General features: G+C 35.1%; 1 protein-coding gene across 1 annotated transcript in view; it reads left to right on the top strand.

Annotated features, from left to right (window-relative positions):
• DNAH8 (dynein axonemal heavy chain 8) overlaps positions 1-17,579 on the top strand; it is a 155,834-nt gene extending 138,255 nt beyond the window's left edge. Inside the window, 10 exon segments of the mRNA XM_075708595.1 lie at positions 1,537-1,689; positions 3,749-3,904; positions 6,033-6,149; positions 6,870-6,971; positions 7,345-7,505; positions 12,061-12,217; positions 12,743-12,895; positions 12,989-13,178; positions 16,676-16,797; positions 17,292-17,579. Of these exon segments, the coding sequence (XP_075564710.1) occupies positions 1,537-1,689; positions 3,749-3,904; positions 6,033-6,149; positions 6,870-6,971; positions 7,345-7,505; positions 12,061-12,217; positions 12,743-12,895; positions 12,989-13,178; positions 16,676-16,797; positions 17,292-17,579 (1,599 nt within the window).
• The last annotated feature ends 5,895 nt before the right edge of the window (positions 17,580-23,474 follow it).

The raw sequence follows: 23,474 nt of genomic DNA, 5'->3' as shown, positions 1-23,474 counted from the left end.
CAAGGTTCTGTAGCTAATGCAGCCTTGGTTATGAAAGTTCTCTATCTTGTATCCCAGTAACCCCTCAAGTCCTACCAAATGTTGTGACACCAGTACTGGAATATAGATGTACACCACTTCAGAAAAAGAGAAAAAAGAAATCTCTTTATAGCAGGTGGCATTTTTTATGATGTGCAAATGCACACATACATCTCTCATACTTCTTTGTGTTTGTATGTCTAGAATGGTCATCATAAACTTCCAGTTCATTGAAAGGGTGAAAACTGGGGTGTCCCTGACTTTCTTTGCCCTCAATTGAAACCACAAGGATACTTAAAACAGCACTCCAGCAGAGCTTCTAGTAACAATTTCTGAACTAAATGCTTTGGTGGTGTACATGCTTTGCAGAGGGAGGGATATGTGAACGTCATATTTGCAAGAACAAAACGGAAATAGTGAATATGAAGACAAATATCTGGATTTTTTTCCTACCTCTGGCCAAGAGTATATAATTTGATTAAAACTGCTGTGCTGTGTTACAGGTAGATAATTTTTAAGAACTGAGCCTGATTCATTTGGAAATGTGACAAATTGATTAAAGATCTTCCTCAAAAAAAGTAGTTCCCCATAAAAGAAGGAAACCTGTTCATTTAATCATTTTTTTTTTAATATCCATCAGTTCACCATAAATATTTCAATTATATTTTGTCACCAAATGTTATTTATTTCTTTTTAAATGAACTAAAACAAAATTGCCAAAATGAAATTACAAGCTGTAATGAAATCCACACATCACTGTTTAGAACTGATTAAATAATGCTCCATTTTAATATCAGGCTTCTGATTCATCAGGCTTCTAAAGTGATGCTACAAAAGCTGATTGAATTTAAACTCATAAGCAGAAGTGGAGAGAGATAATCAAAATAGAGCTTTCATACAACTTGAGAGCTGAATAAGATTGAAATTAATATGTGGAGGTTGAATTTCATACATATGCATTTATTGCAGATAAACTAATTGCAGCTGAAAAGTTTTAGACTCTTGTTACCACCTCTTTACGCTTACTTTAGATTATGTTATTAACAAATAAGTTTAAAAAAAAGATGTATTCCTTAGATTTCAGCTGTTACTTTTCCAATCACATTCTTTTGGATCTGATGGCAGGATTGCTTATCACTGGTGTTTTGCTGGGAGAGGACAAGAATTACTTCTTTTTGCCACTAGGTAGCACTGATACTTTACTTAGAATATGGGTTCTGGTTATGTTATTTTCATTGTGAACAATAGGATGTGGAAATAACTTTTGCACTAACTTTTCCTATTTGCTTTAACTGTGCCAATACAAAATCAAATGATAATACATACTCAGGAACAGACCAAAAGTCAAAAAACTCAAAAAAACCAAAATCAAAACCCCAAACCAAAAAAACAAACAAACAAAAAAAACCCAAACCCAACATGCAAGACCAAATTTGATTCTAATAGAGACAGCTGGTTTTAGCATTATGAATAACTTGTTCTACATTTTATATGGTAATAGTCGATATTCTTATTTAGGGAGGATGGGTGTTACTTCAGAATTGTCATCTTGGACTGGATTTTATGGATGAACTACTGGAGACGCTTCTTACTGCTGAGATACAGGATGAGACGTTTCGAGTTTGGATAACTACTGAACCACATCCTAAATTCCCAATTACACTGCTACAGGTTTGTTCAAATATTTAATTCAGGTACCTCATGCCATCAAAATTATTCAGATTAAGTGTGTAAATAGCAATTAAATAAATGGGGGAGGGGGGGAACCAAAGCCCAAGAAAAAATGAACTTACTTTACAATGCAAATATCACTTTAAACAGGAAGGTTACTTACCAGTAACTGGAAGTTCTCGAAGATGCGTTATGTATGTGTGAATTCACACTAAACTATCAGGCTTTACCTGTATCCCTTTTTGCACAACCAGACATGTTTGTGAACAGAGTAATGTCCACAACTGCTCTTAGACTCTTCCACATTTCCCTATCTGAAATAAAGGATAAAGGGCACAGAATGCACATGGACAGCACATGTCAAAGAACATCATCTACCAAGAATTTACCTGTTTTTCTTTGGATAAACTATAAATGGTTGTTCTGTAGATCTCAAGAAGACATTTTTCATCAGTACCAGGAAAATTGCCTAAACTCTTACAAAGTGCATTTAAGTCCTGCATCTTCAAGGGGTTTATGAATAGTGGGGTATATAAACATAGAGTTTGCTAAAAGTGAGAATACAAAACTGAGAGGGTTGCTAGATGAATCTTCACTGCATTTTTCTCAAATGTTTCACAAGTGATTTCCCAGTCTATAGGGTTACGTTACCTGTTAAAATATTAACATATTCAGGATTCCAGAAAATGAATAACTGACAAACCAAAGGTCAGCTCTGTCTCAGAAAAAAAGAGAGAATAATTTGGGGTTTTTATACAGAACATTCATCAAAAACTGAACAAGATATCCTTTGAAATGTGGAAAGACTGGTTAGCAAGTGTTCCTGTTCAGTCCAACATCCTAGTGTGTTCATGTGCAGCAGATAGGTCCTTGCAGAAGGCTGGAGCTCATCTCTGAGACAGCTTGCCTGGGCTCTGCAGCCCAGAAATAAGTTTGTGAGACTGAAGTTGAAAAGTCATTCTTTAAAAATAATTGAAGTTCTTTACCACAAATATGGAGATAGTAAAACTGCCAGGTGAAGCACATATTCATCAGTGTTTTCCATTAAGTGTCTCTCAGAAGTAGAAACACTTCAGAGCCATGCTTGTGTTCAGCCTGTGGGTAGCCTGGCGTTTACTATCCTTTCAATGCATGCTGCCATGTTACCCAAGCCAGTCAGACAAGTAGTTACTGTTGGAGCAGAAAAATACCTTTTAATTTGGGCTCCTCCAGCATTTGAAAGTGTCTCAAGGTAAGGCTGGTCTGTGTCTGAACTAATAGATTCAAGTGTGCCCATGAACATTACCCAGCACTGGAATGCAATAGTCCATAGGGGTAAGTAGTTACAACATTCTCTGACATGAAAACCTGTGCTAACTAGCACTCTTTCAAATAATTTGCAGGCATGGTTTGACAATTAAAATTTTGTAGAAACTATTCCCATTAGGCAGTTTGCATGAAACTAAGGGGCAGTATTCTAAGGGGCTATAGCAATTTACAACCAGAAATGCAGATTCCATGCCTGCTGACCAGAGTGCCCAGAACATTCTCAGGTGAATCTAACTTACTGCTGCAGACATAGCCACAGAGTCCAGGGTAGCCAATGTGAACACAAAGATCTGATCTGAGGCAAGGTGGGATTTCTTTGTATTTACTGTGAAGTCCTAGGACCAGAAATACAGCAGAGTTCGTGTCATCTGCTCTGGATAGTTCTCTTCTATCATTCAGTCATTGAATTAGGGATAGAGAACCATATGATGCCTTCTTAAAAGCATGGCAATTGCTTCCAGGTTGTTGATGAAAATTCTTATATCCATGGACAAGTGTCAGTGATAGTTCTGACCAACATAAACTGAAGGTCTATGTTCAAAATCTTAAAGTAATGTAAATTCTAGAGTTTTGTGGCCTACTCTAATATGTACTCCTTTCATGCAGTTTATTGTAAAACTACATATCAACTTTGTATCTACAATGCTTCAACCATTTAAGTTTTATTTATAACTAATAGTTGTGACATTTTTGACGTTGCTGGTTTTGTTCAGTAAACAAATCCAATTCCTTTATCTTTTTCACATGACAGATTGCTATAAAGTTCACAAATGAACCTCCCCAAGGTGTACGTGCCAGTTTGAAAAGAACATTTTCTGGAATTAATCAGGATCTGTTAGATGTTAGCAATATGCCTATGTGGAAACCTTTGCTTTACACTGTAGCCTTCCTGCATTCTACTGTTCAGGTATTCCTTATAAGGTTTGCAAATAGTGTTAAAATATATGGAGTTACTTTAACAGAGGTTCTTGACAATAAACATTCTGATATTTATTGTAGCAACAACATACATGTTGCAGGGCTGAAGCTTTAATTTCTATCATCTGTATTTCAAGGATTTTATTCTCTTAATTGTTTTGTAAATTTTACACAATTTTCATACAATGGGCATTTAGAATAAGGATTTTTCTCATCTAATTTTAGCTGTCCAAAAGTTAGTCATTTGGAAGTAAGGGAAAGGTTTAAGAGAAAAACCTCTCTGTAGTCAATAGAAATAGATAAGCATCCTGAAAAAGAAAATAATCTTATCTGTCTTAGCTGTCTCTCTATAAAAGAGTGAATCATTTTCTGGATATATATCACTCCTTCTGTCCACTGATTTTAAAGGCAATCCAGATACCTACCTTAGAGTAGCTGTCTACTTTCTAGATGGCTAAAATTAAATAAAATTCTATCACTTAGTGTCCTGATTTTATTGTATTTTTATCTGTGTCATTGTGTTTTCTACATTAATTCCGATGTGAATACAATATCTATACTTTGTACTTTGAAGATATGTAAGTTTTGAGATCACAATAAATACCAACATTTTGAGTTCTCTGAATATACTTTCTTTTCAGCAAGGATCTCAAAATAGTTCTAAAATGCTATTTAAGCCTTAGGGTCTATTGAGCTGCTTGTATTTTCAGTGTAGCAAAGATGATGAAAGACAAAGACAATTTGTTGAGGTCCCTATTCTGCATTATTTTCCTCCTTCTACCTTTTTATGAACAGTGAGAAAGTTGTTCTGTGTACCGCCTCAGGATTATGCTGTTCTTGTGGAACTAGAAGACCTAAGCTTATTCAACCATCAGTACTTTTAAAAAATATTACAGCTATTCATCTCTTCAGAAAATTTATTTATGAATTGCCAATCAGCAAGCAATATATACATTGCCCTGCCCTTAAACTGACCAATTCCTAATATCCTTTGGTGACAAGATTGCTATAATAAATATAGCTTAAGAAGTAATTCAGAGAATTTGGCAGAAAATCATTATACCTTTCTGCAGGCTATTATTGGTTAATGCTGTGTCATCTACTTATAAACAATACCTGATTTTGAAAAAAATAAAAGTTTTTTTTCAGTTCTAGTTCTTTTTAAATATTGTAGCTAAGGTATCTAAATATTACTTAACTAGATGTCAGAGACTGTCAGTCATTGTTGACCTGGTAATGTAAACTCTAATAAATATGTTATTACTTAGTTAATTTTAGAATGTCAGTATTACACTGTTTATTCATTTAATAAGCATCAGCACTACTCCGCAATTTAATTCTTAACTTCTTGCGTTAATTTTTTCTACATTCTGAAAAAAAAATAACCGAGAGATGTAACTGAGGTGGTTAAAATAAAGAAATCTAATAGTGTTGGATGTTTAAAATGTTTGGGCTGCAGATTATATTCTCTTACTTTTATAGTCAACTATTTTTCTGTTCCTGCCAGTGTTATAATTTTATTTTCAAATATGTATGCAATAATAAATGTGAATAATGTAGTGATGGCAGCCTTATAATAAAGTTGTGAATTTTGAAAAACATATATTAAAACAATACAGTGAAACAGTAAGACAAAGTGGCAACCTAGAAGCCTTTGGATAAGTGCGCATTAATACAGGAGCTTGAAAAATTGAAACTATCATTAGTAGTCCATATATGTAGAAAAAAGTCAAAAACTGTAGAACTCAGAATTGTTGAGTGTGCTGAAAATGCAGAGATACAGTAATTCTTTAAATTAATTCCTTAATATAAAAATCTGATCATCCACACAGACATGAGACATTTCAAACCTATGACTGATACATTGATTAGTAAAGATAGCAATAAATGATTCTGTTGATTTTTCTATAAATATTTATCCCTCATGGTGTAACTTAATAATAAACTTTGGTTTTTACTGATGTGTACGAGGCACACAACTGCCTCCTAGGCTAGCTTTTTTCTTCAGATCAATTATTTACTCCACTATTATTATTATTATTATTATTGAACTTTAATAATGAAACAAAATTATATGTTGTTTCATAAACATATTTGGTTTCAATTGTATTCCTAAGGAACGACGCAAGTTTGGGCCTTTGGGTTGGAATATTCCCTATGAATTTAACTCAGCAGACTTTACAGCCAGTGTTCAATTTATACAAAATCACCTAGATGAATGTGACATCAAGAAGGTGAATACTAAAATTTGCATACAGTATATTTAATTGCTTTGTATAGCATCTGTAATTGTTTTTTTCCTTCATGTTACTATTTATAATAGTATATTCACTGCTATTCTTTCAGTGCAGCGTCTAATGATCAAAGTTTCAGATTCTATGTAAGACAGTCAAGCTGAAATATTTTGTGTGCTATTATCCATGTAAAACTATGTAGTAGTTAAGAATTTCAGAATTTCATCTTGGTTTTTTCAGTAACATATCTAAAATATTAATAGGTCTATACAATATGTGTTTTGGAAAGGGAGCTAAAATATTTGCAGAGTTTGACAGAGCCCATTAAACTTCTCTATGGCTGCCATTTGGTCTTCTACTATTTGCCAGGGAATAATGTAATGGCCATTCCTTGCAAAGCAGCACTTTGTCAATAGGGAAAGATGAGAAACTGGGGGAAGGGGAATACAAAAAGAAAGGAAAGGCAGTAGCAGCTGAGAGTGATTTCAGGTCACACAAGAAAGAGAGAGATATATTTCTAATAGCAGGATCAAACCCAACTCTACGATAAAATTATAGAGCTGAGCTCAGAAAATACCTTAGAAATAAAATATTACTTTTTTCTTGCAACAATGATCTTTTCAGCTTACATTTCTGAGCCCTGTTACTTCAGATGATATCAAGGCTGGATACCTTCTTCTTACATGTTATAACTACAGTCTTTTATTTACTTGCACCCAGGGGATATCATGGAACACAGTACGCTACATGATTGGAGAAGTACAATATGGAGGCCGAGTCACAGATGACTTTGATAAGCGTCTTCTTAATTGTTTTGCAAGGGTGAGAGACCTTGAAAATACAGCTATTTGTAATTTTTATTGGCAGCTGCAATAGAGAAATCAGAAGACCTTCTTTCTGCTGAATATCCACTTCTTCACCAGTTTATAAAACTCTTCAGAGTAAAATGAACTTTTCAAAACATTCATTGGCAGTGAGGTTCTTCCCCTTGGTTTCTCTTTAGTGAGGAGCAGAAACTATTAAAAAGACTGGAACACAAACTTAGAAGACATAGCTTTTAATGATTTACTCATGTATTCAAGTAAAATTCTATGTAGTAGCTAAAACAAGAACCCTAATTCTCCAATAAAAATGAGGTAAAAAAGACTTTTGAGTAGCAAACTAATTGTGTTTTTTTCCTCTGGATTTTTCACAGGTATGGTTTAATGAAAAGATGTTTGACAGTACTTTCTGTTTTCACACTGGATATAAAATTCCAGTGTGCAAAACCCTGGAACAGTATTTTGAGTACATCCAGTCTCTCCCTGCCATGGACAGCCCAAAGGTCTTTGGTCTCCATCCTAATGCTGATATTATGTAAGTAGGTCTCAACATATTGAAAACAAAAGACCCTTTCTTTTAGTATTTGGAAACAAATCCCTACAAAATGCTTAAGTGAAGTATATTTTTCATAGGAAATCTAGGATTCATGTGACTGTCACTATTGAAGTGGAACACTTGATGTGTATGTACATGATTATGAATGCAGTATCTTCAGCTACATTTTACATGCTCTTTTAGAGCAGTCTGAATTCTTATTTCTTGCTCCTCCTGGGTTTGGAATTTTTTCTAAAATCTGAAAGCATTATAAAACTTTTATATGAACACATTATACAAGGTTCCATACAGTTCAACTAGAGAAAGTTTCTAATGTTTGCCTTCTGTTCCAAGTAGTATTCTTTTGTGCACACTCGTTAAATGATTCTCTGGATTGTCATCTGGTTTACAGCACACCTTTGGATGTACTATAATCTTTTGTTGCCATCAGTCCTGCCATTCCCATTGTTTAAAAGAGGTTTTTCAACCTCACCAAGTAGTAACCCCATTTAAAATTTTATCTTTGACTTAATTAATTTTTTCATTATAAATAATGTGTGTAACAGGTTAGCTTTTATTTCCTTCTAATGTTACATGCCCTGTGAAAGGGTATGAATCCTCATCATATTTTTTCACTGAAGTTCTTAATAATTCTGCCATGAATTATTGCATTTTCATTATGTCCACATTCATTGTTTCTTAACACAGATTTTGTATTTTTAAACAAAACAAATGTTATTCAAATGTCCAGCTGCTGTGGAAACCTATTATCTTCTAACACTTTTGGACAAAACAAATTTGAGACTGAAAAATTGTGGGAAATTATTGAGAGGCTGATGCCATATCAAAAGCCCAGTATTCTAAGCATGCTGTGAATACACAGTTTTATTGTCAACTCTGCCTAGCACCTACCATTGTAAATATATACTTCTGAAGAAAAGAATCTAAGAGTAGATTCTGTTTCAAGTCATTCTCTGATACTTGCAAGACCTCCCTTCCAGAACTTACTAAAGAAGAGCCAAGATTTTAGAGAGAATTTAACAAAGTCCTAAAGAGGGACATGTTTCATATCCAAAATTAGGTTTGTAGGAGGGCTAATTTATAGGACGAAACTTGAGACTTACAGTGTTGGGGGAGCTTTAGTGAGTAGGAACAACTCTTTCATTTCTCTCTAGTACCGAGTTTTTCTTCCACTTGGTACATGAGCATATTCCTGCTACTTTAGTCTTTTTTCTGGAGATTTTCCTTTGTGGGTATTTCTTTAGAGTTTGGGGAAAATGTTCAACAACTTCATGCTTTTTTCTGTGCCTTATCACAGTCTGTTACAGACAACTATGCACACGTACTGTCTGTCTGAATTTCATCTTTGACATGCAAACAAAATGGATTAGCATCCCATACAATCCCATAAAAAACTGCATTCAAATTCTCCTTAAACTATCCTATCAAGTCATCTCACATGCAGAACACTAACTGCTAGAACTGGAACCCTGAGACAGTCAGGACCTCTCCATGTTGCTATTACTGAGGACAAGAAAGACCTTATCTCCCACTGGTTTAGTGGGACAGTTTTCCAGTTCAGCCAAAGCTTGATCCATTGGTTCCAACTGTAAGACTTCACTGAATGTCAATACTTTGATCCACTTGGGATTAACACCTGAAGTCATTGCAACTGATTTTAACTTGCTGTGTGAACCGTAGGCTCTGCAAAGGCAACATAGTTCACAGGTACCTGAGTAGGCAAGGAATATTCTGACAATCTGTCAAAACCCTTTCTCCAATTGGTTCCATACTGAAACCTTAAATCTAACTGAATTTTTGTAAAGTTACTGAAAGCTGTTATTAACCAACTGAAGAGAGAGCAGAATCTTCCATTGTCCCTTGGTGGATGTGAGATTTTGAATACCCTGTTGCAACAGATATTGCTGTTTTCTGCACAAAGCTGAGGTAATGTTTCTGTCAAACTACATTGGTTCTTTGTTTTAACTTCCAGTCCAGAAAAATCCTGGTGGCAGAGACTCCAGCTATCAAACTATGATAGGCTGTTAAATCCAAACTCTGGTAGAAAATATCCTTAATAATACTTTTTGGAGCAAATCAAAATCCATAGAAAATTCCTTCTTTTTTTCTTCTTATGACACAATTTGCTTTGCAATATTTCTTCAGGGAAAAACAATATAAAGAGGTATAAAGTGCTTTATCTTACATATTCACTTTTAGGCAAAATTGACACTGTAAATGAGACTCATTTAATGTTGCTTTAGCTTCCTTTACAGTTACCCAAGACTTCCTTTACTGTACTAGAAAAAACAGGTCCCTGTAAAGTGCAATTCCTCTGATCACAAAGCAGACATATAAAATACATGAGCTGAATCATGCTTCTTTGCATTACCTATAACGGCAATCTAGACAAACAGCTGCTATGTAGACATCTACACTTAGATGTCTAAATCTGATCAGGGACACCCCATCGTGTATATCTGATTTCCTTCCCAGGAACACGGTACTTCCTCTACAAACCTATGCAATCTTTTTTACATTACTGTTTGCATCTATACTTCAACTTTTTATTTGCAATGCAAAGGAAAGTCAGGTTTTCCAAAGCCCAGAAAAAATTTGTTTCAGAGTGTCTTTTATATTCACTGTGTCTCACTGTTACGTGAGTGAAATTTCTTGCTTCTATTTTCTCCTCACTTCCACACTGGAATATTATTTTTAATTAGGTATACATTGAGATGCATCTTTTTGTCTTTTCTATTTTTATTTACAATAGAAGTCTACTTGTTCAAACTACTATTGCTATTCATGTTTTCTTTTTATACAAGATTCAGATGATCATTTCTCCTCTCCAGAAGATTCCTAGCTTGTGTCATTGAAGAAAGGAATATTACTTCCCTTTGATTCTGCTTCTTTGAAGTTATTTTTCAAAAACGGTTTGCTTTTCCTCCAAGTTTGCATATTGCCTTCTAGATTTGTGGAAAGGCCATTCATTTTTGTATTTCTGTAATATTTAATTGATGTAATAATCATGGGACCTATTCCTTCCACACACAAAAGTCTGACAGCAGTATTGGAAGAACAGTACTTGCAGTGTGAAGATGAAGGTTCGCATCTCCTTCATCACTAGTTGTTAGATCAGTGAGACCCAGAGTAAGGGTTACAACCACCAGTACGTCATCCAAATTAGGAATGAAGCCATGGGTCCAAGAGAAGTTTGATTTTATCCAACTTTTCTATTCATATGTGGTCTTGAATAAATCTATCATTCTTTAAATGGAGCCATAAATGGAAAAAAGCTTGAGAGTTTTGCCAGACAAAATCCCCACCATTCCTACATTCAGAAGCAGAAATTATATCCTCTGAGAAGCAAACTGCCAGTAGGATTTAGTCTATTTTTCTGCTTTAGGGTCTTTATAATTGCATTCACAAACAGTTTATGTTGAAATGCTGTAGTATTGAGTTTCTGTAATCTTACGATACTATCTCCAAAGCTTAGATGCTTTAGGACTTCATGTGTTCTAACGTGTGGCACAATCCTTCATTTCATTTCTTACATAATTATGTATGACAAAGTAATAGGAGATGGGTGTTAGATGAAGGTTGAAAAGTAAAACTGACATGCAAAATTATGCCTTGAGTCAGTATAAATTTACATTCCGAGTCAGACTTCGGCTATGTTCGTCATGTAGCTGATTCCATAAGATAAAAGTAGGCAATGCCAGCACTGCAGTACCAACCCATACGTGTTTTCTTTCTTACTGCCTCTTGTAGCTCTATGCCACTAGATAGCATTATAACAAAAGTATTCCTATAATTCTGCTTGTGTTGAAGGACTGATGTGGTCTACTATCTATTACCATCAAATGCCACATGAATTTAATTTACTTTTTTTATTGACTCAGAACATAAATTTACATTAGCACTGCCCATGCTGTACTGTGGAATAGAACGTTTTAATCTCCAATGTTGTACATCTAGCAGCTTTTATCATTACTCCTGAAAATACCTCAAGGCAGAATGAATTTACTATTTAATAAAGCGGCAGCTTGCAGAGTTATGCCTCCACCTTTTCCTTCTGCATTCCACTTTTAGGAAGTAACTAAATGTGGGAAATATTCTTCCTTGTTACAAAACTTTTGTTGCTTCTCCCAGCAAATAGCTGTTTAGAAGTTCAGGCATATACCATTTTCTTCCCTTTCCTTAGAATCCCTAGAAATCCTATGACAGGTTTTTCTGCCACCTATATTCTCAAAGGTTGAGAAGCAGCCTGTGGAACTCTTTCTTCTTCTTAGCCCTGAATTAGAAAAACACACCCTGTTACACACTTGCTGTAGAGGGAACTTCATATTCTTTACAACCATGGAAAACCACATGTTCACTATCAGTGTGTTCAGCTTCGCGCAAGACACAAAGGGAAACAATTTCTCTTGGGAGTTTTGATTTAAGCTGGTGACACACTGTGTTTTCTCAACTTTCAAGTTTTGTGTTCTACAGAGTTTCCTTTTAACTATTAAAAAATCCTATGTAATTTATAACATATTTCTTACCCTCTCAGATACCAAAGTAATACAGCAGCTGATGTTCTAGATACTATTACCAACATTCAGCCTAAAGAAAGTGGTGCAGGACCTGGAGAAACTCGTGAAGCAGTTGTTTATCGTTTAGCTGAAGACATGCTAGAGAAACTTCCTCCAGATTACATACCCCATGAGGCAAGATATTTTCTTACTGTTCTCTCTGTTGAGTTTTCATGTAAGACATTCCAAAAAAGAAACCCTGAACTGTAAAGAAAGATCGTATAGCTAGTAGCAGATTCAAACAAGGAGCCGACATCTTTATCACTATCAGTGTGAATCCATATAAGATTTTTTTATTTAAAATCAAGACATCTAACAATTGATCATGGAGATATGACATGGAGACTATGCTTGGATTTCCAAAGCTGCATGTGAAAACACAGAAAAAAATCAGTCTTGACTTTTTGTGACAGCAGTCTCCTGGGCCTTCTGGGTGAAGTCCTATTCTAGCAAAATCATGAATAATTGGGTAGTATCAGACAAAAAATGAAAATAAAAACTGCAACAGTTTTAAGGGGATAAATGTTAGCTGAATAATGTGAAGTACAAGTCTACTATTTACTTTTCTGAACACAAGAAAGTTAAGATGTCATATATGACAATAGTATTTCAACATTTCAGATTTAATTAAATTCCTTCTTCTGTGCTCCTATATTTTAGGTAAAAGCTCATTTAATTAAAATGGGACAACTTAACTCTATGAATATTTTTCTTCGGCAAGAAATTGACCGAATGCAAAAGGTGATCACAATACTCCGCAACAGTTTGAATGATCTTAAATTAGCCATAGAAGGAACTATTGTTATGAGTGAGGCAAGTAAAAGCATATTTACTATGTATGGAATATTCTATTTAAACTATTACCTTGATTGCTTTAGTTCATATATTATAATTTCATTCCTTCAGAATTTGAGAGATGTACTTGATAATATGTATGATGCTCGAATTCCTCAAGTATGGAAAAGAGTATCTTGGGATTCTTCAACACTTGGCTTCTGGTTTACTGAACTTTTGGAAAGAAATAATCAATTCTCTACCTGGATATTTGAAGGAAGACCAAATGTGTTTTGGATGACTGGATTCTTTAATCCACAAGGTAAGGCTACTGAAAGGACTTGGATAATAATATGTTTAATCATAATTTAATGGTTCTTACTACATATCTAATTTAATATTACACCTAGAAAAAATGTTTTCATCACTGCCAGAATATGATATAGAACCCAAGATGATAAATGGATTCAAAAAAGAGATTAGATAAAGTCATGGGAAACAGGTCCAATGCTAGCAATAGACATGACTGTCCAAACTTAACCTTTGAGTTGGGAGGTCCCTAAGCTCCAGATTGCCAGAATCTGGAAGAACACAGAAGGGAAAGGATTTATGTGCCATTTTGCTTGTTGTAATATTATTTCACTAAGCATCCATCTTTGTCTAGTGTCAGAGACAAGATGCTTGTACAGATTGCCTTTTAGTGTGACCCAGAAACAGTTTTTATATTACAAGAAGCAAAACATTTAGTTAACAAATGAAATACTTTATCTTGTTGACATATTGTAGCATGATATGATACAGCTTCTAAAGAAAATATACTTAATAATAATGATACAGCTTTTAAAGAAAATATGCTTTTCCTGTGGTTTCAAACTGTTTAACTCATTCCAAACTGTAAATTGCAAGTATGGAAGAGCTTTAATCTAGAGCAATATGTTATTTATATGCTGTACAGTAGCAACAGAAAGAATTTTTTTTACAGTAAGAACAATAATTCACTGGAACAACCTCCCCAGGGACATGGCAGAGTCTCCATTGCTGGAGGTTTTCAAGATGCAACTGTACAGGGTGCTAGATAATCTCATCTAAGATCTCTTTCCCATGAAATGTTGGACCAGGTGATCTTTCAACGTCCCTTCCAGCCTGGGGTGTTGTATGATTCTATGAACATGCAACTATGGCAGAATTTATAGCAGTTATCTATCTTTCACAGAGAATCATCAAACTTCACAGATTTCTATTTCACAGATTACTTAATGAACAGTTTTTCCAAATTAATCAGAGATATACTGCAAAGTACAAGTAAACGTTATCTATCATCATCTGTTATAGCTTGATATATTTATCATTTTATAGGAAAGAGGAAGAAAAGCAAATTGTAACCATCTTCACAAGTAACAAAACCTGTTACCTTATTAGATGCATGTTCATAGAAGAATCTCATTTAATCTACACAACTGTCCATACAAAATTCTCGTGAGAAGCTTCTCCCATGTAACAGCTATGAGGTGTTTTTTTAATTAGGATTAACCTCTGAAATCCTTGAATATTTTGAGTTATCTTCACTTTGTGATGCTTCTATTCTTACTGGCCTTTCTATGACCAGGACTGTAAAAAGTACTAATATCAAAGTGGTTTTTGGAGTCACTCTCAGAAGCAGTTAAGGTGCCTGGAGCACATCCAAATTATCATTGAAAGATGGTATTGAGACGCCAGTCAAAACATCATTGCATTGGTATCATAAATGGCACAGCTGGTAAGCTTACTGATCTCTGGTGATTCAAGAGCAGTACTCACGGAGATGTAAAAGAAGATAATGGACCAGATTCTTCTGACAAAAGAAAATATTTAGCCTAATAGCAAACAAACCTGACACACAGGTGGTCTTAAACTTGATGATTGCTTCAACCTCTGTGTTCCAAAAAAATAGTCCTGTAGATGGAGAAAGTAGTCTGCTCAGCGCAAAAGGTGTGCTGTCGCTAGGGGTGAGGTAAGTATAGTTTCTGTATTCATAATACTGCTCACCAGGAAATTCTGAGTAAATTGAATCATACAGTAAAGTTTGAAAATTGACTGGTGTGAGGCAAATCAGAAATTGGACTATCCTGTGCTGCCATTGCAGAAAATCTAGACTGATTGCACTGGTAAATCAAGCTTTAAATCTATCATAGCATTGGCAATTGGCAAATACATTATAATGATAAAACACAAGGAATGTATTTTGTCAGTTTAGTGGAAAAATCTATTTATAGTACTATAAAGTATCACCAATAATTGTATATATACCTGTTGTGATTTTTTAGCAATTATCAATGTTTGCCTCCTATAAATTATCAGTATTAAGGGAGAATGTATGTTAGTGGTGGTGCAATATTCCATTCAGTGGATGTGGCACTTGGAATGAACAGGCTTATGAAAAAACAAATATCATGTTATAGAGATATAATTAATTTTTAGCAAAATTTAGAAGCCTAGATCACACTGTTTTATTTTTATCAAAATATATAGTATTTGAGAAATGAATACATGTTCAAGTACTACATTAATTGTATTTATATCACATATAAATATTTTAGCTGTGACAAATATCTTAGCTTCTAGTGTGCTTTGTCCTAATCAGCATGTTAAACCACTTATTAAATCTTGAAACACTGTCTTCTGCTGCATGCCCATGTACTTTCATGATTTCTCCCCTGGCTTGTCAGTATTTCGACTGGTGGTTTCACCTCCTTGTAGATACTTGACAGCCTACAAAATGCTAGTCATCTTTTCCTTTATGCCCTATCAAGAAGGAACAGATGCCATTTCATCTTTAAGTCTTTACAGTCACCACTTTTAAGTATGCAGTTCTCTATTGTTAACTTTTCTCTCTTCGCCTCAATCTCTTTCTGACAACTCCAAGTAGTTCTTCATCTGGTAGCCTAAAATAGCAGCTATTGTTTTTCTGGTGACGGCATTGTCATCTTCTGAGACACTGACTCAGAAACAACCAGGTATTTGCTACAAGTGTTTAATTTTTGTAGTTTTTTCCTTTATAACACATCCAAACCTCTTTGCTGCCCAGTTATTTGTCATCTTGTGCTTATACCATTCAGCCCTTTACCTCTCAAACCTTTTTTATTGCAAACCTTTGCAAAGTCTGTTCAAAACAATACTCAAAAAATCACCTAACTCACTGCTTGATTGTGTCATCCTCTACCTTCATTTCTGTCTAGGACTCCCTTTTTTTCACTAAGAAAACACAAATTTTTCATCCTTTGTAGGCACTGCCTTGTCTAGATTCCCCCCACTCATATAGTTATTTTTATTATCACATTCAGACACACCTTTTCTATTTTCCATCAGCAAAATTTATTTTATTTTTCTACTTCTTTCCTTTAAAATAAAAATTGCCTTTTTCCTAAGATGCCTTTATATAAATATCAGCTCACATAATTGATATCTTGTCTGCTTTCAAATTCCTTCTTGAAATACAAATCTACCGTCGATCCTATAGTTGATTGCCTAATGATAATTTGTAAATCAGTATCCTGAGTAAACATTTGTTAACTGAATAATTCAGTATCAAAAAAAAGTATATTCTTTCATGTGCCATTTAAAAATATTTTTCTTAGTGTAATGCATTCTATGCCACTTTTGTCATTTGTTCCTATTTTGGCCCCAAAGCAAAGTTTGCTATCATCAGTCAAGGTGCTCATTTTCAATAGAACTCTGAATATCTGTCTATCACATTTGTGCAGAACCATGCAGATAACTGAGCAAGATTTTTTTTTTTTGTCATGTGAGAGGTATACTAAATCTCTGGCTTAATTTCTCAAGGATTCCTGACAGCAATGAGGCAAGAAACAACACGAGCACATAAAGGCTGGGCTTTAGATACAGTTACAATACATAACGAAGTGCTTAAGCAAAGCAAAGAAGAAATCACAGCACCTCCTTCTGTATGTATGACATGCAAAGACGTTTCAGTATTAATTTTGGTATTTAGTTTATATTGTGTACCATTCAGTCATTTTGGATTGCTAGATGAAAATGTTACTATTGTCTTTACCTCACTGGTTTTGCTTAGCATAGAAGATATATAACAATAAGCATGAAGATTTTAATTTTTTATTTTGCAGTGACAAATTTTTTTTATTAAAATAACTATTTCATTGTACCACCTCTTGGTTTTTGGAATTTATAGTAAACTTTAGATCAAATTGTGTAGTGCATGGGCTCTATTAAACAACTTTTAGTGCCATCCATTTCAGTAGCATTATCTTCCAAAAAAGGATGATATTATAGTTTAAAATTAAATAGTTTGAAAAGATTCAATATCAGATTTTTTTTTTTACTATAAAACATATATTCCTTTTAATGGTTTAAGCCAATTACTCGTTTTACAAAATAGATGCTTTATTTTGTGTGATATATCTGCTTACTCTCCACACAGGAAGGAGTATATATCTATGGGCTATACTTGGAAGGTGCAGGCTGGGACAAACGAAATAGCAAACTCATTGAATCTACACCAAAGATCCTTTTTGTCCAGCTGCCTGTGGTGCATTTATTTGCTGTTAATAGAACCAGTCCTAAGGATCCCAAGCTCTATGTTTGCCCTCTTTACAGGAAGCCCAAGAGGACAGATCTGAACTATATTACAGTGATCTATTTAAGGACAGTAGTGTCTCCAGACCACTGGATATTGAGGGGAGTGGCTCTCCTGTGTGACATCAAGTAAACTGTTTTTCATACCGTAACAGAAACGGAATATATGCCACATGTAACCAATTACATTTGTAATTCTTCTATTGCTTTTTATTTGGTGGCCATCGGTCATTATACTATAACTGTCATTTCAGTCTCGGCTTAATGAATTTTTTTCTCTGCTTCCAGTAAATTCAGTTTGTCTTGGCTATTTGGTGATAGTTTTAAAGTAAAGTTTTCAAAATAAGTTCACTGATTGTAGTCTTTGATGTTTCCATTATATACTTTAAAAAGGAATGTTATTCTGCCAGTTTTTTGGGACTTTATCCTTAAGAATCTTAGAAGTATAGAAATGTAAAGCTTGTTTGCAGTCATGTAATGTAATAGGAAACAATTTATTACAGTTTGAATTTCTTACCACAATCCCTGACTCCTAATTCAAATTTTCTAATTAAAAATTGATTCAATAATGCAATTAATGTAAAATAAAATGTTGTTAAACTTTAAAAGAGAAAAACTTAGCTTTTTCACATTCTTTCTCATATACAGGTTTTAGCTTGTGTTTCAGAGACATATGATGACAACAGAAGACAATGTAGAACATAACAAAATTTAAGTTCTCCTAGACGCAAGTTTTAAAATATTCCTGGATTCTGCATGATATATACATTATTTTCTTTGACTCTGCAGGAAACTATATTTAAGACAGAAAAGTGTATTTGATCCATATTTTTTGCTTGGGGTTTCTCAGGATTCACTTGCTCTTGTTAAACTATATAGATTAAGCAAAACTACACCAGGAATGTTTGCATCTGGAATATCTGACAGAGACCAGTACATTCTCGGTCCAGTTTAGCTGTGTGGGAACATAGCTACAGAAGTAGAACAGTGCCAACTACTTAATATGGATGTTTTTGTAATTAAACTAGAGAACCAGATTATCTACAAGTACAATTATTTTCCTGCATCTCATCTTAGCTCTAAAATATAGGCTGGAATCCTTGGAGAGGCTATCACAGCATTATTCTGTGATAAACCTGATGAACATCCATGAACTTTCCAGACATAATTAGTATTAAACTAATTCTATGCATGTAACACTAAACAAGATACGCAGTCTACGCTATCTCTTTAATAATCTGCATAAAGTTTGTTCTTCCTTCAGACACCTTTATTTGGCAACACAGTTTTTCACTAACACCCCATGACTGGACTATGTTCTTCCTTTTGCAGATCAAATGCATCTGCTGTGGCAAAGTGCAGCTACTACTTGATGAAGTCCTGGGGCATCTGATGGGATGGCAAAAGGCTCTTCTTGAGCTAGAATCCTACGGCTTTCTGTTGGAGGCTACCATCTCAGGATATCCTCTTGCAGAAAGGTCATAGCATATAGGAAGCAACAATACATAGACACAAAATGATGAGCAGAGTAACAAAAAGGAAGATCTCCAAATACAATTAAGTAAAATATTTCTTCTCTCTCTCCTCTGTAGACTTAGATTCCAAATACAACAAACCAGCTGAGGTGTTAGGTAAAAATACACAGCAACTGTGAAAGTTAAAAGTTGTACCACAGAACTATATATGCACAAAGGGGGGAAAAAAAAATATGACTCTGCAACTGCAAAAGATTTTGCTCCAAGTAATCAAAGAATTGATGACAGTACTTGTGGTTGGTTGAACCTGAGCAGCAGCTAAGTACCTGCCCAGTTGCTTGCTCACTCCCCCCTGCCCCAGCAGGATGGATGAAAGAATTGGAAGAGCAGAAGCTGAAAACATGTGGGTCGAGATGAAGATGGTTCAGTAAGTGAAGCAAAGCTGCAGGCACAAGCAAAGCAAATTATGGAATTTATTTACTGTTTCCCACTGGCAAGCAGATGTTCTTCCCACTTGCTGGGAAGAAGGGCCTCAATACACATAATGATTACTTGGGAAGACAGATGCAATAAGCACAAATATCCCACTCCCTTCTCCTTTCCCCAAGCCTTTGGTGCTGAAAAGGAGGTTGTAGTGAGGTGGGTGTTGGTCTCTTCTCCCAAGTAGTTAGCAATAGGACAAGAGGAAATGGGCTCAAGCTGCACCAGGGGAGGTTTAGATTGGATATTAGGAAAAATTTCTTCACGGAAAGAGTAGTCAAGCATTGGAACAGGCTGCCCAGAGAGGTGGTGGAGTCACCATCCCTGGAAGTGTTCAAAAAACAGGTAGATGTGGCACTCTGGGACATGGTTTAGTGGGCATGGTGGTATTGGGTTGATGGTTGGACTGATGATCTTAGGATCCTTTCCAATCTTAATGATTCCTAGTTTTTACTTGCATTATAAATAATCCAGCCACCACACCAGGAAACATGAAATTGCTACTCTCCCCTTAATTGGTTTAGTGGTGGACTTGGTAGTGTTAGGTTAATGGTTGGACTGGATGATCTTAAAGGTCTTTTCCAACCTAAACAATTCTATGATATTTTATGTTATGGAATATCCCTTTGGACAGTTTGGGTCAGCTGTCTGGGCTTTTTCCCCTCACACGTTCTTGCACACTCCCAGTCTACTCACCGCAGGGGCAGAGGGGAAAAACATTCATATCCAAAAAACAGCACAACAACTATAATGTATTCATTCCTAAAGCTTTTTTTCTTGGTCTGGCCTTTCAGCTTAATTACAATGGGAAAGCAATATGTAACCCTATGAATGCCACCACAGGTGGAAGATGTGCATTGCCACATTTACAAGTGAAACTCTATATGGGAAAATACCAGGGAAGGTGCAACATAATAATGTGCTGAGCTGTACAGCTTACACCAAAGAGGATTTTATTCTCCAACCTGTGTAATATCAAGAATAGAGATGAACAGTACATTGTTAATCTCAACTATTTCATATATTGTGTCCTATTCTTGAGAGCATCTCTTTCCTGTTTGTCAGAATCCAATCACCATTTCCCATCTCCTCTGAGCCTGTCAGGGGGTTTGTTCCATTCCGTTTCCTCAATACCACGCATTAGCTCATTACTTCTAGGTTACAATGAATGTTGATTTCCATATACCTTTCCAGTTAGTTTATGGAAATAGCCTACATTTTGTGACAGCAATAATCTATTACCTATTCAGAAGGCTCCTTTTTTGTCTTTGCGTGCTTTAAGAATATTCACAAAGTATTTCTCTGTCCTAGTCATATGTTGGATAGTAAATACTGAATTTGGTGACAGACAGCTCTTCAAACATCTAAGAAGATGCAGTTAATTATTTGAATCATCACAAATTATTCCTCCTAGCTGACATCATCTACAGGAATTCAAGAGCTTTCACTCCCAGGAATGCTCTATACATCCAGGGTACTGTTAACAAGCATTCAATTTCCTAAATTAACTCTAACATAGTTTTTTTTCAAGTTACTGAACAAGTTACTTCCTGAACCTTTTTACGCTCATTTGCCATTCAAGATATGGCTGTTCAAGTTGTGGGGCAGTATTGTGGTCCCTGAATTGACCGATAAGAATGCCATGTCAGCAAAATGCAAATATTTAACACGATCAAAAAGGCAAACACTTGAAATATGACATTTAACTAGTCTCTGTGAAAGCAAGGGCCTAACTCATGAATATCTGTGTTTGAGAATGTAAAGAAGAACATGTCCAGAATTAGCTTAGAGGGTGCATCCACAGTCTGTATTATTCTTTCCTCGCTCGGTGGAACTGTCAGCCACAAGGATTTTCCTACCCATTTCCTTTGATTTTCAGAGGTAAGTTCAAGCAGTTGAGACAACGGAAGGCATACTCTTTCCTGCTGCTTTAGGGTGGACACATTAATTGGGAGTCATTGATCTGCCAGTATGTCAAGATACTTTTCATAGAAATGTTTGTTCTTAGGTGATGATTCAAGAGAAGTCTGGAGCATGGCTGTATGATGAGCTTTATATAACAATGAGTAGAGTTAATAAAAACTATGGAAAAGAGCTTGTAAATTCCACTGTTGGAATGAGCTTGCCCCAAGAAGGTAACATTCCAGCTAGACCTTAACTTAAAAGATTTGTTAATTCCACAGAATAATTTTTGTCATCCACACCCTCCGCTTCTGCCTCTAGATTCTGGTTGGTTGTAACTAAAATCAATTCAGCAGAGATTCGGAATACTCATTTTCAAGGTGAAATATTTTATGGAAAGACTTACAGTCTTCTTGTTCAGTAATCTCATTCACTGACTGTATCCTTAATATTTCAACTAATTCATTATTTTTTGATAGTCTGGAAGAACATTTGGCAGCAGTAAGTAAGTATAATTCCGTTGACAGAAGTACTGAAAATCAAATGTATAGAATGTGCAAGCTGCAGTTTTAAGTATACTGATGTTTCTCCTGTTTTTTTAATATTGGAGTGTAATTGCACAGCTATGACAAGTCTCTTGATCAGATTTCTTCAGAAGCCTCTGGACTTGGACTCCTAGGGCAGACATCACACATACTAAACTGGACATTATAAGATGTGGTACCTGTATCTGCACCACACAAGCAGGGTATTCCTGAGGCAAGTCTAGTTGTATGAAAGCCAAAAGAGATCCCTTTTCTAGTGATTAATACTGCCTTCAGAGCACAAAAGAAACATGCATAGATTAACTCTCAGAAATTCAAGAAAACTTTCTTTTTTTTTTTTTTTAAACTCAGCAACAGTCCACTATAAAGGTCAAATCCAGAAATAGACTTTGGAAATAGAAATACTACATGATTCTTATATAGCAGACATTAGGATGGGGAAATAAACAACGACTAATGTGTATGACTTATTTTTATGCCTCTATTTCCATTATAATTTCTAATTTATTAGATATAAATATATGCTCATAAGGTCCTTGGGGATATCTGAACAGTCTCTGACTTACTGCATTGACTATTTAGTAAAGGAATGACTCAACAAAGGTATTAGTTAATTAGATGACTAGTAATTAATGGATATCCAGGAAGGCAAGACCAGACTTATCCAACTTCCGCTATCTTCACATTCCCAAATGTCTAAAAGGATTAGTGGTTGTATTCTGCCAGTTTTTTTGGGACTTAATCCTTAAGAATCTTAGAAGTATAGAAACGTAAAGGTTGTTTGCAGTCATGTAATGCAATAGGAAACAATTTATTACAGTTTGAATTTCTTACCACAATCCCCGACTCCTAATTCAAATTTTCTAATTAAAAATCCCCTGTTCAAGAATGCTTTTGTTAAGAATTGTATTTTGGACTATAGAAGGCTGCTAGGATGAACAAAATGAAAATAACTTAATCCTTACCTTGCTGATAGACCTATCATTTGCCTTATATTTTTGTATTCTTTATTATTAATCAAGATATTCTTCACAGCATTCAGGTGAGGTTCAATCTTCAGCAAAATTATTTTATAAATTTTCATAAATACTGAGATCTCACCCAAAATTTATCCTTAATGTCAGTTCCAACATTTACTTTAATTAGCATATAGTAATTAGTATTTTTCCCTCTAAGCCTCATTCAGCTCCAGGGAAATGTGATTCCACTCTCTAGCTATTAGAAAAAAATTACCTTTTTATCTTTCTAGGACAAAATCACACATCTGAAGTTAAAGCAGGTCCTCTCTGACCCCTTGCCTTTCCCCCCACCCCTGCCCTAACACCTGGACTTTCCTTGTGGATCTGCAGCTTCTAATGTCTTACAATACCAACAGGTTGACTCATCCAATTCACCTTACATTTCACTGTTCCAAAGCAACCTTGGTAGCATGTCTTAACAGATAAACTGTCTGCAGATTCCTGCATATATCCACTAATCAGTAATTCCTCCTACTACTGTTTGTATTTGATACTCAGATTAGTCAAGTGGTTGTTCAAGAGGTTAGCTAATTAAAACTCTTAATACTAATTTCTCAAAGTCTGTTGGCTAATCACCAAAGAGGGATTTCTGTAAACAGATCCTCAA

The sequence above is a fragment of the Pelecanus crispus genome, chromosome 3, assembly GCF_030463565.1.
Source record: "Pelecanus crispus isolate bPelCri1 chromosome 3, bPelCri1.pri, whole genome shotgun sequence".
NCBI classification, from domain to species: domain Eukaryota; kingdom Metazoa; phylum Chordata; class Aves; order Pelecaniformes; family Pelecanidae; genus Pelecanus; species Pelecanus crispus.
The sequence above is the reverse complement of the archived record's forward strand: the minus strand, read 5'-3'. Positions and strand labels throughout refer to the sequence as shown.